A 17,987-nucleotide genomic window follows, 5' to 3' on the forward strand; every position below is an offset into this window, starting at 1 on the left:
TAACTTTTTCTCACTGTAAAACATCCAAACACATTAAAAAAAATTGTGCCAAATATTAATGTAGTAAAATGCAAGACTTTCACTTGAGCAGTGGTACTTAAAGGAAAGGAGCCAATCAATTTGGTAAGCAATATGGATGCAAGGAGTGGGAGACATTGACTGTTATTGTGTTAGACGAAAAGAAATGAGAGACCTTGCTCATAATGTAACAAGAGACCTAAAATATGCTGTACAAGTCATGAGCAAGGTGCAAAGCATTTAACAAATGCTATTTTGTCTAAATGCAAGGTACTACAAAATAATGCTAGTGCTGGATTTCATGTGTTCAGACTCAAGCAGTCATTTTTAGAGTCAGATTTTGTGCAGTGTAATCAGTTGTTGCTATTCATATTATTAATACATATCAGCTACAGCACTTTACCTTTCAGATATTGAGTTGCACAGAGCAGGCCTTGGTGCTTGTACTGTGAAGTGGCAAAGATATGTAAATATCATCTGGCCTGAAGTGAGAAGACTTCTGTTTTGATGCTGAAGTAATGCATCATTTCAGTACATACCCTTTGAGAAAACAATGTTGAGTGGAATGATGGACAATGTGTGACAGGCAGCGAAACATAATGAAAACTGGAACCTTCTGAGGATCTGTATGTCATGGTGTGATGTTATTAAATGGTAAAATAACCTGCTCAACAGTCAACAACCTGCTCAACAGTCAACAGTCAACTGATTTTGTCTTTTTTCTCTTGTAGGAATGTTTACCCTTGCAGAAGTTGCATCGCTCAATGACATCCAGCCAACTTACCGTATCTTGAAACCATGGTGGGATGTATTTATGGATTATCTAGCTGTTGTTATGTTAATGGTTGCCATTTTTGCTGGAACCATGCAGCTGACCAAAGACCAGGTGGTCTGCTTGCCAGTTTTGCAGTCTACTGTAAATTCAAAAGCACAACCCGGCACGTCAGGGAAGGCTGACTTTACAACTGTTGAAACAACCACTGGTCAAGGAGAAGAAGCATCAATGAGAACGGTTTCCTTCGGAAGTGCCCCTACTGTGACACCTGACGTACCCCTGAGCAGAGCTACCTCTTCTCAGTATCAACCCACTGAATCAGGCCAGGAGGTGAAGAAGGAGCAGAAAGATTCTTCAGGCCGTAAAACAAATTTGGATTTTCAGCAATACGTATTTATTAACCAGATGTGCTATCATTTGGCTCTTCCGTGGTATTCAAAGTATTTTCCCTATCTTGTTCTCATCCATACTATCATTTTAATAGTCAGTAGCAATTTTTGGTTCAAGTACCCCAAGACTTGCTCAAAAATTGAGCATTTTGTGTCTATATTAGGGAAGTGCTTTGAGTCCCCTTGGACTACAAAAGCATTGTCTGAAACTGCATGTGAGGACTCAGAGGAGAACAAACAGAGGTTAACTGGTGCCCAGTCCCTGCCCAAGTATGTTTCCACTAGCAGTGATGAAGGAAGCCCAAGTGCCAGCACTCCCATGATAACGAAGTCTGGCTTCAAATTTTCAGCTGACAAGCCAATGATCGAGGTTCCCAGCGTCACTATTTTAGATAAGAAAGACGGAGAACAAGCCAAAGCGCTGTTTGAGAAAGTCCGTAAGTTCCGGGCTCATGTGGAGGACAGTGATCTGATTTACAAGCTCTATGTAGGCCAGACTGTCATCAAGACTGTCAAATTCATATTTATTCTCTGCTATACTGCAAACTTTGTCAACACCATTAGTTTTGAACACATCTGCAACCCAAAAGTGGAACACCTGATTGGCTACACACAGTTTGAATGTACACACAACATGGCTTACATGTTGAAGAAGCTGCTTATTAGCTATATTTCCCTCATTTGTGTCTATGGCTTTATCTGCCTCTACACGCTTTTCTGGCTGTTCCGAATACCTTTAAAAGAATATTCTTTTGAAAAGGTCAGAGAAGAGAGTAGCTTCAGTGATATCCCTGATGTCAAAAATGATTTTGCATTTCTCTTGCATATGGTAGATCAGTATGACCAGCTGTATTCTAAGCGATTTGGTGTCTTCTTGTCAGAGGTAAGTGAGAACAAACTACGGGAAATTAGTTTAAACCATGAATGGACTTTTGAAAAGCTGCGGCAACATGTTTCCCGCAATGCCCAGGACAAGCAAGAGTTGCATCTCTTCATGCTATCAGGGGTCCCCGATGCAGTGTTTGATCTGACAGACCTGGATGTGTTGAAACTGGAGCTGATTCCTGAAGCAAAAATCCCTGCAAAAATTTCCCAGATGACAAATCTTCAGGAGCTTCATCTGTGCCACTGCCCTGCGAAGGTTGAGCAGACTGCCTTCAGCTTCCTCCGGGACCACTTGAGATGCCTTCATGTGAAATTCACAGATGTTGCAGAAATTCCTGCGTGGGTGTATTTGCTTAAAAACCTCCGTGAATTGTACTTGATAGGCAATTTGAACTCTGAAAACAATAAAATGATAGGGCTTGAATCTCTCAGAGAGTTGAGACACCTTAAAATTCTCCATGTGAAGAGCAATTTGACCAAAATTCCCCCCAATATCACAGATGTGGCACCACATCTGACAAAACTAGTCATTCATAATGATGGCACTAAGCTTGTGGTACTCAATAGCCTTAAGAAAATGACTAATGTTGCAGAGCTGGAGCTGCAGAACTGTGAACTGGAGAGAATTCCCCATGCCATCTTCAGCCTCTCTAACTTACAGGAACTGGATTTAAAGTCAAATAGCATACGCACAATTGAAGAAATCATCAGTTTCCAGCACTTAAAAAGATTGACTTGTTTAAAGCTGTGGCACAATAAAATAGTCAACATTCCTTCCTCCATTACCCACATAAAGAATTTGGAGTCTCTTTATCTCTCCAATAACAAACTCGAATCCTTACCAGCCGCAGTGTTCAGTTTACAGAAGCTTAGGTGTTTAGATGTAAGCTACAACTCAATCACATTGATTCCAGGGGAAATAGGTTTGCTTCAAAATCTGCAGCATTTTCACATCACAGGAAACAAAGTCGACATTTTGCCAAAACAGTTGTTTAAATGTGTTAAATTGAGGACTTTGAGTCTGGGACAAAACTGTATTACCTCAATCCCAGATAAAGTTAGTCAACTGTTGCAGCTGACTCATCTGGAACTGAAGGGAAACTGCTTGGACCGTCTGCCAGCCACGCTGGGGCAGTGTCAGCTTCTCAGGAAAAGCGGGCTCGTGGTGGAAGATCACCTCTTTGATGCTTTGCCCTCAGAAGTTAAAGAGGTGTTGAATCAAGACACAAGCATTCCCTTTGCTAATGGGATTTAGGCTGAGGTGAAATGATCTGGTAGCTGACTTTCCAAAAGGCAAATGCTAAAAAGTATGGCAATTGTGAGACCATGCATTTTAGAAAGAAGAATTCCTTGGAAGGCAGGACTACTAGCAGGATTAGAAGAGGTGTAACTGAGTGTTCAATGTTTGCAGTGTTTTAAAAGATTATTTCCAAAATTTTTGAGAGGATAAAGAACCTTAATAATCTCAATTCTTTTTTCCTTAATTTCTTTGTAACTTGGATGCTGCCGCTTTTGAATGTTTACAAATTTGCTTGCCTGCTTAAAGTAAATGATTAAATTGATGACCTTTTCTTACTATGCAAGTTATTCCTTAAGGTCTGGATTTACTTTAGTGCATTATGGGAGGGGGAAACAAGGACAAGTGTTGTATACGGTATGGTTCTAACCGCACTTGAAACACATGTTGATGTGTGTTGTTAGTGTTTAGCCATCCTCAGCAAGTGAAACCAGTTTGGCTGTGCTTTGAACTGCACCAGAACCACCATTTTCCTGCATTAAGGTATGTGGTTTGCATCAGGCCAAGTGTGTTTGCCTTCATTCTTCATCCTCAAGGCCTCATGTTGTTGGGTGAGATTTCTTCTGTGGTCCAGCGTGCTACTCCTTCACACCGGCAAAGACTAGTCACATTCCCACAGCTGGTCTCCCCCTCAGCTTCCATAACGCTCCTCTGTCCCACACAGCAGTGGGTAGTAAAAGGGAGAATACTGCCACTTGGCTTTCGAGTTGGGGATAGTTTTGATATTTGAACTGTTTTGCAAGGTGACTTTGAAAGCCATTAAACACCAAGTGACTTTACTGCTCATGTTTTGCTCCTCTTCTGAGTTTTCATCTGGGAAATTCAAGGCATTTTATGAGTTGGTGATTGTTTTGTTTCACAGCCCTTGCTTAGGAACTGGGGTGTCTGCTCCATTTACGAGACTAATGACTGAGACGTAAGACTTACGATTTACCCAAACATGATTTAGCTTTATCACCTATTGTGGTGTGTCTTTCACACCTGGACTTTAACCATAGGACCACCCTTCTCCCCCACCCCAGCCCAAGTAATTTGATGTTTTTGAACACTTAAGCACTGTTAGAATACCCGGTGTGCCAGATAAAGTCATCAAATAAAGAAAAAAGCAGACAGCAGTGAGCGTGGGATTTTTTTTTTGGTTGTTTTTTTTGGTGTTGTTTTTTTAACCGAGTTTGCATTGCCAGAACCATTAAAGAAATATAACCCATTAAATCTGCAAAATCATCAGTTGTAAATCTTGGCCATTTACATTCCATTTGTGCAGAAAAGAAGTACTATGCTGGGAGATGATTACATGATTACTCATGGTTTAAACACAATTCCCTATTGTAGTGTGGTCAGGACTGAACTAGTCTGTAGTTCAAGGGACTGTTCTTTTCACACAGAAATCCTCATGCACAGCGATTTCTACTGTAACTTCACCAGAGCTGGCCTGACTTACACCACTATTAATGAGGGGATAGTTTAGGCCTAGGGGCATTGAGCAGTCAGGAACATTTCAAATACTGCTCTTATGAATCTTGCACATTTTATTGTTAATCATTTACTGTTAGTCATGCTGGGAGGACTGTCCTCAGCTGTAGGTAGCAGTCTCTGAATACATACCTGCACCATATGGTTGTGTGTATCAGAAGACGAGCTTATGAATAGTCGTTTTCCCACTCCTTTTGGGGATACAGTCTGTTTTCCACTTGCCAGCAGGTAGTAAACTTGGGATGTTGACAGTTCTGCAACACCAAGTTGCAGGTTTGGCAGAATACTTGCAGTTACTGATCTGTCCTCCACTGGGAAATTTAGTGCTAATCCTCAGAAATTTTTTTAAGTAGAAGTTAAGGCTGCAGTGGGGTTGTTTTGTTGGTTTTTTTTAAGAAACTCTTTCATGTGTTTATTTTTTGCACATAGATCACTTTAAAATTGCTGGACTATTGACTCTTCAGAAAAACTGTGGAATATACTATTGGTGTATGCTTTGTATTTGCTGTTGAGTGTCATTTCAGCTTCCAAGAAATTGTGTAGGAGGGAGGAAGAGTTGGAGGATGACAAAGTAATTAAAATATTTAGAAAAGTAGTTCTATTTTTCATCTTTTTTTCTTATTTTAATAGCAGAGTTGCACAGAATGCGGCCGTGGATTGATCCAGCTTTTAAAAGCTTTTTTTGATGTTTCCGATTCTCCTGCTGTCCCTACTGATGTTCAAAAAATAAGTCCATGTCCACTTCCTATGAATATGGTATACGTAATTTAGACCACTGTTTTGACTAGTTATTAGCCACTTGTACTGCTTTAGACAACTTCCTCCAAAATAAGTATACGTTAAAGTTAATTTCAGGCTTGTGATGCTTGCTCAGCATAAACTCCATTCTTGTTTTTAGGAGAGCTTTCTCAGAGTGGGGAGGAACTGCCCGTCACCCCCATGTCACCTCCCCCCAGTCCTTCCTCCTCTTTGTGACTGTTTATAATGTTCCGATTTCCTGCGTGTCAACTGACACAGTCTTGCTTTAAAGTCTTGGAAGTTCATCTCTTTTCCATGTAAGGCATGTGAAATATATTTTGCATTTTATTTGATTTAATAAATAAGATGTTTATATCTTCCTCTAATCTATTTTTTTTAATGGGGGAAAAGTGTGTTTGCGTAGTAAAATCTTGAGTAAAAGATTTCAAGTATCTTATGCTGAACTTGTTCTGTGGTACCTATAATCTAAGAAGGAAGAGGTATGAGTTGCTGCTCTTAGTAAATCCTGTAGGTATGGTTTCTAACTAGAATTCAGTACTTCAGGATAGGGGTGGGTTGTTTTTTTTTTTTTTCATGTACATAAACTAAATGACCTACCACTGTTTTTATTTGGCTAATGAAGTTTTGCAGAATATAAAAATGGCCCCAGAAGAAAAATTACTGTGTTCATTCAAATGAGAGGAAGTAGGAGTTTCCCATCCTGTTTGCTCCTGCCTCTGTCACCCGTTTCTGTGAAGATCCGTTAGTTTTTCAATAAATTGTCCACTTAGAAGGTGTTTCCTGTGATGCAAACAGAGCTATGGTAGTTCTGAGCAGGCATGAGGCCTCTTGGTGTCAAGAGAGGATGCTGACACTCGTGAAAGGCTCTCTGCTGCTAAATAAATGGCTTTGCAGTCCTGAGCTGCCCTCTCTGGTAGCAAAGAGGGGAGCCCAGACACTGTAACTCATGTCTGGTTATGGGGGATCTGCTTTGTGGACTGTATTCTTAATAAAAAACTTACAGAAATAGCTGCTCTGTACATTGTGTTTCTATGGATGCGCACAGAAATTAGTGGTGTATGGTTATGTGAAGGTATTTGGCTAGCTAGGCTGCGATTCATTTTAAAGTCCGGTTAAACAAATGAGGTGCTCCTACAGCTGTGGTGTTGACCATCATTCTGATTTCCTGCAGGAACAGATTTTTGGTTGTCAGACTTCTTGGTTCTCAAGACAGGGAGCTGTGCAGGAACCTGACAGTGCTGAGTACAATCCTTCAGCTCGTGAACGTGAAAAATGAGGCTTCTGTTGGGTCTATGGGATGTGAACTCGTGAGAGCACTAAAGATGAGAACAAAAGCCTCAAATTTGCTGAGGCATCCCAGTGTTGATGGCACAGTGGCTGTGGGCTTGAGGATAGCTTATCTGGGCTGCTGTCCCCCAGTGTGATGGGATTATTGCATATGCAACAGCTGGCCTTGAAGATAGCATAAGAGCATGGCACTGCTCTTCAGTCCAAAGGAGGGAGGCTGAACCTGTGACTTCAGACCTACTTTTGGTTTTGGCACCACCTTCTCCTCACCTGGGGAAAATGACATTAAAAAGACTTAAATTTCCTGTCTATAAGCTGGGGATTCTTTAAGGGAGGTAAAATGCATGAATGATTGTGAAAAACAAATCCTGTAGAAATGAGGTCATGTAGAAAGATTCAGGAGGCACAGGCAGTCTCATCATTAGCTGCATGGCAGAGCTCTATCAACGCGTTTCTAATGTGTGATCCCAGAACAGTTTGATGTGGGCAGCAAACTATCATAGGCAGGACTAGAAAATACCTCAAGATGTCTTCAAGCCTGCCTCATGCAGAAATAAGGTTCCTTAACTCATTCCTGCGAGACATTTGGCAAGATGTAGGAACGGGTTAGACAGTGATGGAGATTCCAGCCTCTCTAGGCAAGCTGTTTCCTTAATCATCTTCCCCATTGAAGAAACACTGCTAGAGCCTTAGCCAGGCAGCAAATGCTAACGCTCTGTTAAGGCCAAACCAAACGATTAGAAATGTATTAATCTATTTGCTTGCAGAAATACAGACTGAGACAGACTTCGGCATGGACACATTGTGTCCCAAGCAGCGTGGGAGGACTGAAGTTTGGGATTCCTTTGAAAAGAGCTCTGAGGGACAGCTAGCATCAGTTGGGTTACAGATACAGTGCAAGAAGCTGCATTCTCCAATGATGGCAAGGCTATCCGCAACCGTGGTGTGATGCATTCATGGCTGGTCTGTGTTATCTTAGGCTGATGGTTGATACCCCTGCCCTTGCAAAGCCTGGGTGGTCTGTTTGTTCAGAAAGACATTTTGTGAAGGCATTTAAATAAAATGTTTCTTGAGCAAGTTTGCTGCAGGAACATGCAAGGTGATCCTTAAGATTACCAGAATTGAAAGAATTGAGACAAATTCTGTAGTGTTTCTAACCTTAGCATTAACCCCTTGCCTCCCACTGCAAATTGATAAAATTGCTGCACAAACTACTGATGAGCTTACAGGGTTTGCAAATGATTGGCAATTTTAGCACTACAGAAGAGTTCCCAGTTGAGGCTGTCCACTTGTTCTTGTACAGTGTGTTCAGCACTTAAACTGAAGGCATCAAACATTGACGTTGCAAAACCCTGCAGGCTTATGCTGTGACCAGTTTCCCAGAACTGCAAATCATTCCCCATGCTGTTAAAGGGAGGGAAAGCTGTGTTACTGAGTACAGTTGCTTCTGTAGCAAAGATGAGGCTTTAGAATTAAGCTGAGAAACAGATTTTTCCAAGCTGATTACAAACATGCACCCATTCCATGATAAAAGTCATGAGAGATGTCGTTTCTGGCAGAGAGATGCTGAAAATAGTTCCTGTAACTCAGCCAGGCATGGGTGCAGAAGTGGCAGCTCTTAAACGCTGCACATCAACACAATACAACTCAAATGAGGATCTTTAAAACCACACGCACTGGAGTTTGGCCAGGCTGCATCTCTCCCTTCCCTGAAGAGAACAGCCCCTAAGCCCTTTTGCAATTACTACAGCCAGGACCTTTGTTCTGTCTTGCCTCCAACAGCACGTTGCCCCTTGATGCAGGAGGTAACATAGGGTTATTGGTTTAATAATGACTGTTTGGGAAGAATGCCATCTTCTAAATTAACACCACAGCCGCTTGCAGGAAGTCTTCCAGCACAGAGCAGGTCTGTTCCCATAAAATGAGCATGTTGTGCCCATAAACAACAAAATCTTGAGTTGGGACTGGGTTGTGCAGACCATTAGGAATAAATGCATGAACACATTGGCTGTTCTTTTAACCAGTTGTGGGTAGTTTTGCTGCTTCAGGTGGTTTGTAAAAGTGGATTTAAAGACCTTTTCCCTAACACTGTCCAGCAGTCTGGAGCCAACATTCCTGGCCAGAGGGTGTTGCTGGAGCTGCCCTGGCAGAGCTGGGGTGGGAGAAGGCCTGGGTGCCGTGGCTGCTGCCAGCACCCTGTGGAGGCTCCCCTCTGCTGGGGCAGCCGGATTTATCTTGCTCCTTCTGAGATGTCATCTATGGGAGTTGCCACACAAGATTGTGTCCTTAGCTACAAAATAAAGGGAATGCCATTGAATGTGACGTATTGCTAAGCGACATGGCTGAAGGATGGGGATCGTGGTAACGGGAGAAAATGCAGAATAAGAAGGGGAAAATAAAAGGGAATAAATAGTCCTGAGAAGAGGTAGAGCCCCTATCCCCAGCTTGGAATTTCAGTTTTAGATGGTGTAAAATCTGGAGTGCAAGTTACAGCTGCCTTTGCCTAGAGCCAAGCTCAAACCTTCAGGGCACCCTATGACTCTTTGCCTTTTTTTTTTTTTTCTTTACTTCTGTCTCCCCTGTCTCTGAGACGGGCCCTTAGGGTGCCTGTGCAGCTGCTGCTTGCGTGCTCTCCTTCCCCTCCTGCTCCTGTGCAAGTAAGTATCTGCGATAAGCTTGTCCCTGCAGAACCGTTAACACTTATCCCAGCATGGCCATGCCCAGGGCTGCTGGCCTGCCCTGGCTGCGTGCTCGGCAGTGCTCTGCAGGGAAACCCTGGGCGCTATTGGGGGCCAGAGTCTAATCTTGGAGCTGCAGCTTCCCCTCTTGAAGGGATTCTCCCTCCTCCAGCTGGCAGGTGATACCCACGTGGGGCAGAGCCCTGCCAGCTCCGGGAGGCTGAAGCTCCCTCCTGGCTCCCAGCCTACTGCTCCGGGACTGCTGCATGGAAGCACTGCAGAGCAAGTGATGCTGGGGCTGGTGGGGTCCTGTCCGCCTCCAGCTCTCACACAGCCTGGGGGAACTGCGCTCTTCCTGCAGCCCTCTGAGGAAAGGGTTTCCGTAACATCCTTATGTTGCAATTTCCATAGGCATCCCCATGGCGCCTGCTATTGTGTATCCTAACAGCCTCCCCTGTCTTTGTTGGAAACGGGGTTGCATGTTTCTTGCCCCGTTCGTAAAGGATGTAGAGAGCACCTGATGATTGTCACAGCCGTCTCTGCAGCGAGTGCTTCTTCTCTGCCCTAGGTTAAACCCCATCCTTCAGCCTTTCTTCATATGTTGTTTGGGTGTGTTTGTTTTGTAACTCCTGTTGCTCTCTCCTCAGTCCTCTTGGTTTATTGAGTTCGGTAAAATTAGCGGTCTGTAGCAGGACGTGGGACCCGGGCTGAGCCCTCTCAGCATAGAGCCACTGACCCCAGGGACACAGCCGGAACGAGACTCCCCAGGAGCAACGGTGTTGTGCTGTGCATCTGGGTTGCCCAACCCTCCTGCTTACCCCTCCTGAGCGGGCAGCCCTGCAGAAAGCCTGGTCACATCGACTTCCTAGCATCCTCTGCAGAAAGAGAATTCGGAGGCAGTTTTGCATGGTGTCTTTGGTCCGATGGTGGAGCAGCGGAGAGCGGCAGGGTGTTGCATGGCCTCCGAGTGCCTCTGCTCAAGGGCAGGTGATTCTGCTGCTCTTGTTCACTGTTTGGCTTCTCCAAGGTCCAGGGGATATATCTGAAGGTGGTGGTTGGTCTCCAAGCCCTCCGGGCTCTTATCTATCATGAGCGTTTTATTGTGGACTTCTTCCCATGCTGTACCTGCAGTGTAGCTGCAAAGACGTCCTATGGATGTGAAATGCTGGGCAAGTGGAGACTCCCAGTGTACACCGAGGTCTGTAGGGCTGTAATGCATAACAGAGCTGGAAACAAGATGCCTCTCAGGACCTCGAGTTTTAACCTATTAAATTGGGAAATGTGCTCAACGAAAGGCAAAGGCCAGCTGAGTTGTTAAATTGATTGCTGTCAGTATCGATGGTTACGTGTATTTGAGACCTAAGAAAATGCCACCATGACCTGACCCAGGAGAGAGAGATACATTTCTAGCCTTCTTTGTACTAAAATCTAGTTAAGTAAATTGGCTTTAAAATTGAGTGCGTTAAATGGGTATGAGGCGGCGCTGTCCCTGCAAGCCAGCACTAGTGTGGATGAATAATTCCCACACTTAGTACTTCGGAAAGTTCCTCAAACCTTGAAAGCTATTTATGGCTGAGTGCGTGTCCCTCTCACTGCAAATTGCAGCCTTCACACAGAGCGTGGGTGTTTTTCCCCAGGTACTGGTGGTCTTGAAACCATAGTGATCCAGTGTCATCTCTGCTAGACAGAGGTCAGCTCCAGGACCCCCCACAGGCATTGCATAAGGAGCCTCAGCGTGTCCTCTCTCAGGGACTGTTCTTTCAGTTTAAAACCAGTAAAGCTGACAGGCTGCAGTTTTGAACTAGAACTCTACAGAAGAGGCCTTAATTAAATCATTTTTCTGAAGTAATTAAAAGACTGCAAAATGATCATGTAGACAGCAGTGCTGCACTACATTTTGAAACCTGCCTTTCTCCTCCCTGCCAGGCAGTCAACCTAAGCTTGGCCACCTCTTCACTGCCAGAGCAAGTATGGTCCCAGCCGGGGTGTCTCTGCAGGAGTTACTGCAGAGAAGAACTACACCCACAGTGAAAGGCAAGTGCATCTTCAGAGGAAGGCATTCCAGGTTACAGTCCCATGTAGACAAGGTCCTTGTGCCTGTGGGGCTTTGTTTATCTTTGTGCTTGCATTGATCAGACTTAGCAACGTGTTTAACTCTGAATATATTCATTTAATTAAATGCTTTTAACATTCATTATAGGGCCGCTAATTGCTGACTCCCCCAGAGGAGCTCAGCAGCAGACGGCATGGGGTGTGAAACACGGGTGAACAGCCTGGGTGGGACTCAGAGGGTCCCAAAATGAGCATTTTAGCTTTACAATCTGCTGCTCTCTCCTCACCAGACTGAGAAAAGGCTGGCTTGGAGGATACCTCCGAGATCGAGCATTGCTGCAGTTTTGTTAGGCTGCAGTCAGTGCTCCTGAAAGCCTGAAGGGCTGCTGCTATTATTAGCAGAATGTTGGCAGTGTGATTAGGTCTGTGCAAGACTTAAGTTCAAAGAAGCTTAAAGGATGAACAGACAGATGCAGAATGGACTTAGGCACTGCATATTGTAAAACTGTGGCAGTCCTATGTGATATGGAAAAAGGTGTGTAGATGCTGATTCTCCACTTCTTGTTACCCTGCTGGCTGCAGCACTTCCAGTGCTTAGCAGCTAACGGGCCTCGGTGTGAGCTGCTGCTCCTTGGTGTATGAGAGTGGAGTGTGCCAGGGTGGCCAGGAGTGCCACATCTCCGTGCTGGGTTGTGCAGCAGGGCTGGGCAGGTTTATGAGGGCTTGGGGTAAAAATGCCCTGAGCCCCAAGGCCATTGGCCCTCAGCAGCCCCATTGCCTGCAGGGCTGGCTCGGTTCGTGTCAGTAGCTGTGAATTACGTGTCTTGGGAAAGAAAAGCAACCCTGTATTGGGTTTAGTACAAAAGTATTTTGGTGTGGTGCTGTTTCGGAGGTTTGCAGCTGTGAAACTCCTCACTGCAGGATAATGAGGGTGCTATGAGTTTTTGTAGTCTCAAGAGGATGCAGAGGAAGTTCATGGGAGAGAACTCCAGGGAGGATTAGCGAATACATGTAAACTGTCTCTGCTGTGGCACGGCCCTGGCTTTCGCCCTGATGTTCCTATTATCTGCAGCATCTCCTTTGGCTGCTGTCAGAACGGGAGGCTCTCTGACAAACTGCCTTGGTGGGGAGCAAACGGCTGCTGCATGCTGCGCAAGCCTCCTTCCTCCCCTTGGGATGCACCGCAACTATGGCATCTGCTCAAGCCCCAGAGCGCAGCAGCGTGGTTGCTAGCCACGGGTATGGCTTCAATTCCTCCATCATGCCAGCTTTATTATAGGCTGCTTGGGATAACTTTCTGTGATAGAAAAAACTAATTTCTCTGTCCTTCTCTGCCTTGCTTTTGTCCATCCTCTGCAGCACGTACCCTTTTTGCTTTTTCCAGACCGGCCTGCGGTGTTGCCTGGGCACAGGGGCACCCTCTGCTCAAAGGGAAGAGGCAGTACTCCTTGGTGTGAGCTACAGCCTTTGATAGATACTTCTTTGTTTGTGTCACACAAACAGGCCCAGACCGTGGTACGTGCCCCAGCTGCTTGCCTTTGCCGTGTTCAGCTGGCTCCTTGCTGGCAGCGGCCCCTCTCCTTCTTGCCCCACGCAAGATGCCCTGTTGTTTGCTAGTTCCTGAGCGGCCTGAGCTTGTACAGCCTTCAGAGGCTGGCCACAGCATGGGCTCCTCTACAGGAGGCAGGGAGGGAGCTTCAGGCACTGCTGGCAGAGGATACACCTGCTTGCACAGGAGGGTGAGGGACTGCCAGATACCCGCTCCCCCCCGTCCTCCCCCCCCCCGTCCTCCCTGATTTGTGCCAAAGACAGGCGTCTGCCTCTGGTCTGACACCCGAAGGAGAGGAAGGGATGAAGGGGTGGTGCTTGGCTTTTCCTCATTTTGTGTGTCTCCAGAGCACTGTGCACAAAAGGACCCAGATGGGGCTCCTCCTCCACCTCGCCTGCACGCTGGGGGTTGCTGGCGGGTATGCTGCATTTCGGGGCAGAGCGAGCCAAGCATTTTGCAGCTCTTTGGAGTTGACTTTCAAATGCAAAGGTGTTTCCAGCTTGAGCAGAGCAGGGTGGCTCTCACTCTCTCCTGGAGCAGTCACCATGTTTGGAGATGCAGCCCTTGTTTCCTTCTATGAGTTCTCACACAAAAGCAGTGGCTAAATGGCTGTCAAAGGCTGGGCTGGTGGAATTCTCCTGTTTCTAATGTTGCAGAGTTGAAATCGGGCACAGCTTGTGAAATTAACGTGATGATTACAAGGACTTTGGAACCAGTCCTAACACATCACAAAAAGCAAAGAAATCCTGCAGTTCAACGTGATGACTGTTCACAGGGCTGTTCTGCCTCTCTACTGCTCAGCATTCGAAGCTCTGTCACATAGAGGGTAGGGTTAAATGAGCTCCAGTGAAACCATCCTCCAAAAAATCTGGGATGCTTCTCAGAGCTTGATCCCTAGCTGGGGTAGAGGTGAACTGTTTCTGCCCTGACCCCTCTTGATGGACTTTTTTCTGTTCCCAAAACGTTTATTCTCAATTCCTTTGGCTTCACATCCAAAATGATTCAAAGCTTGTTTTTTCCAGATGCCTCTTTTGAAAACTGCACACTTGAGCCATTGTGCACAGCAGCTCCGATTTCAACCTGCTAAAAGTTTGACAACAATCTCTGCAGTCTTTATTTTCTCTTCCCTGTGGCTTGAGTTTTGTTTGGGTTTTGAGGATTTTTTTTCTGGCAGAAAATTCTTTGTCACAGTCAGGCTGACGGTGGCCTACAACATCATTGTTGGATTAAAAGACATATGGCATTTGGGGTGGTCTTTTATATGTTTCTGAATCCCAATTATTTCCCTGTAAGAAACTACAGGCTGTCCTGGAGCTGCTGAAATGAATCACTCGGGTGAATGCTTTTTCTTCTTTTTTGCTGGTAATTTGAAACAGTAGAAAGTCTGGCTTAATCCTTCCTCCCTAATAAAATCTGGTGCAAAACTTCCACTTGTTTGGAGGAATCACTCTACTGCAGCACCCTATTAGTATGTGGGGACCATTTTCTTCCTGAAAGGATATTACTGTACATTTATGCTAACTTTATCAGAAAAAGGCACCCTCTAAAATTCAGAGCTGAAACCTCAGCCATTTTGGAGGTGCTGCCATCCTTCGTTAACTAATTTGCTGGTTTACTGAAGCCACAGACTTGTGGGGAACATTTCTGTGCCAGACCTTCTCAATGGGCTGGTTGTGCAGGTAAGTGCTCAGTGCTGTAACGGTTGCAGAATCCAGCCCTTCATTTTCTGTAATAATATCCTTTTACAAGCTCTAAGATCGGGAGAAGTACCTGTGACATTTTTACTTTGGTGCGGTTCTCTTCAGCAGTGAAGGACTGCATGTATGGGATGTTTACTGGGCAAACACCACGGCTTCAAACTCCTGCAAGTGAAACTGCCTTTATTGATTTTCACTGTCCAAGGCATGCCAACAGCAAATATAAATACAGTATAGAATGTGGATCTTTAAATGCCATTTGGGTATAAATGTTTACAAGGACATGAGTAACAGGCAAAGAAACGTGCTCACGGTTGAAAAATTTCCAAGCTTTATGTTGTCCCTGTCTTTGCTGATCTGGTCAGCCAGGGAAATAGCAGTGAGCACCTGGCTGGTCAGCCCTGCCATGGTTGCCCAGATCCAGAACTAGGCAGGTAGCAGGCGTAAGGCCGAGAAGGCAGGTTGCTCCTTGTAACTGCTCTGTGTGTTTTGCTGAAGCCTCAAGAGGAGACCCAGCTGGTGATATTCGTTCTGGTGGTGTTGAGAAGCAGACACTAGCCTGCTAGGACAAGATCCAAGACCATCAATTCATTTTCATTTCCTATGCATCAGTTAGGTGGTGAGAGTATTGATTTAATCTGAGAGCTAGAACTGACAAAGCCATATCCATGGTTGCTGATATATAGCTTCGCTTTTCTTGTGTCTTAGAGCATCTGGAAAGTGGTTTTAAATGGACAGCTTGTGTATCTTCTTTGAGGAGGGAAATGGTGACGGTCCATGGGGAGACAGTTGCTCTGGCACAGCCCTTGCTAGGCTCTATGGATCCTGGTGGGACATTACCTTGGTTGTTGTGGTCAGTTTACAAATTTCTTTAATTTGCTGAAGTAATCAGGCCTGACAGGGCTGTAGGACTTCACAAATAACTTTAATTTGCTTTTTCTCTATCCTTACTCAGATTCTCAGGTGAACGTAATCTGAGAAGACGTGAAGCTCTGATTCAAAACCCCACATCCAACAGCTGACATCCTAGGTGACCCTGTCCCACAGGTTTAACAGCAGTCTGGTTTCTGTGTTTTAAATAAATATGTGGGGATCTCTGACCTTTACACATGAGGTAAATGTATATGCCAAGGGAGGATATGATCACAGTGCAGGGTGATGGTCCAGTGCTGCCTTTAATTTGGCTGGTCTGACTAGCAATGGCATGAATGTCAGCAAGAGGTATTGAGACTTTCTACTTCAAGTGTCTGTAAAAATACCTTTCCTAATATTGCTGGCATGGCCCTGACTGCACACACAGGAACGCCACCTTCACTTCGTAATAGGTGGCTGATTCCCCATGCTTCTGGTGCCAAGGAATTTTGCAATTTTTTTCTGTAACTTGGATGGAAAGTGGTATTTTGTTTTTTTTTTCTGTGATTGCTGCTTTCACTCTCCTTCCCCTGGTATGTATCTTGGAGAGTTTGTACATCTTAATGAAATTATGCAAGGGGGAGGCGTTGCCCAGAGGAAAGGAGAAAGTGGAAAAAAATTATATAAGCTTCCAGAAATAACATGTAAACCATGTTTTTTTCTGTAGTACTGAAAGCCTGTTCTAGATAAGTAAATGGAAATTGTTTGCAGTCATACCCTGAAAAGACAACATAAGTGTATGAGCGTCTGCTAGGAATGCCCAATTGAGTGGGACCGCCACCTGTACAAGAACTGCCACCAGAGAGTTTCACTGGCATAGCCAGGGGTTTTCCAGGGGACAGGCACCGGGATGGCCTCTTGCAAATGCCATCTGATGAATCACGCTTTTCTGAGGCGGTTGTGGAGCAATCTTTGGCTCCGCATCCGAATTCCACTGAACAAGCACAACACAAGAAAAATTCCGTATACATAATACAAGGAGAAAGCTAGAGCCAGTCTAGCCCGCATCAGTTCCTGGGGCAGCTGTCTCACATGTGGTCTCTGAACCACCTGGAACTGGAGCTGGCCTTTGTACGTGGGCGTGAGCTGGGCAGCCAGAGCGCTTGGGGCAGGTTTCAGGTTTTACCCATGGTGTATCCATTTCCAAACTCTGGTATTTCGCATGCAGTAATGCAGCAGGAGGCAAGGCAGACCAATTGCTTTGTGGAGCACTAATCCTGGCACTCTGAAGTTGGCCCTGGGTATCTGACACTAACGTTATGCTAGGCGTGTATGTTTGCATTTGATGTTTGCCTCTCATGGAAAAATACATAAACACATATCCCTCACACTGTAGCTCTCTGCTAGCTCGCCTGTAGTTGCTGGAGCCATAACTGGGAAAGGAGAGAGAAAAAGGAAGAGAGATGTATCTCAGCCACAGGGAAGATCTGGGTCAGAGCCCGTAACAAAGCCAGTTCACTAGTGCCCATGGCTGGAGGTTACTGGGCTGGGTGGTAAATGTCAACAGGAAGGCAGAATGTATGCATTTCTTTTTTTGTTTGAACCCTGATTTGACCTTTCTGTCCCAGCATGCTTAACATACACCACTTAGAAGGGAAAAATACAAATCTTCACAGCTCCCTCCCATAGCTACCTAAGATAATTCTGGGCTTTGTGCAGGGGAGTCTCAGCAGTGAAGGGGGTGAATCCATTAACCTGGCAGGAGTTGAGGTTACATGTCCATTGGTAGAAAAATAGGTGAGAAAAATTGAAGTCCCATTACCCCCTCATGCTCATTTCTGCCCTTCCTCAGAAGGTCCTTTCAGGCGAGCTGATTCAGCTATTTGTGTGGCTGCACATAAACTGCATGAAAGGATGAGATTTTAAAAAGCCCTTGAAAATGGGGGGTTGTGCATTTGTATTAAGATCTATAATCACAGTTAGATGAGGTTATCTGCACTTAAAAGTGCTCCTGGACCACAATGAGGCTGGCTGGAACCGCATGCCCAGGAGGTATATGACCCTGGAGCACGGAGTTGAGTGAAGTCCATGTTTCACTGGCATTTTGAGAAGCAGCCAGCACTGGTTTCAAAGTGCTTTCAAGTATCATGCAGGAAATGTTGACAGACGCTACAATCCTCACACTGATGAATGTGCTCAGGCTGCAGAGAGCATCTCTACATTCATGCCAGGACTTGAGACCCAGAGTAACAAGTGCAATGGAAAGAGGAGGAGGA

At 45.1% G+C, this 17,987-nt stretch overlaps 1 protein-coding gene across 18 annotated transcripts in view; it reads left to right on the plus strand.

Annotated features, from left to right (window-relative positions):
- The window catches only part of LRRC8D (leucine rich repeat containing 8 VRAC subunit D), a 54,441-nt gene extending 48,486 nt beyond the window's left edge, over window positions 1-5,955 (plus strand). For 15 of the 18 annotated variants that reach the window (XM_049807440.1, XM_049807439.1, XM_049807437.1 and 12 more), the window contains one exon: window positions 750-5,955. In XM_049807440.1, the coding sequence (XP_049663397.1) occupies window positions 752-3,322 (2,571 nt within the window). In that variant the 5' untranslated portion in view covers window positions 750-751 and the 3' untranslated portion in view covers window positions 3,323-5,955. Of the gene's footprint in view, window positions 1-428; window positions 673-749 lie in introns of all 18 variants that reach the window. The other 3 variants (XM_049807424.1, XM_049807432.1, XM_049807431.1) reach the window with 3 other exon arrangements.
- The last annotated feature ends 12,032 nt before the right edge of the window (window positions 5,956-17,987 follow it).

Source organism: Accipiter gentilis, chromosome 8 (assembly GCF_929443795.1).
Source record: "Accipiter gentilis chromosome 8, bAccGen1.1, whole genome shotgun sequence".
NCBI classification, from domain to species: Eukaryota; Metazoa; Chordata; class Aves; order Accipitriformes; family Accipitridae; genus Astur; species Astur gentilis.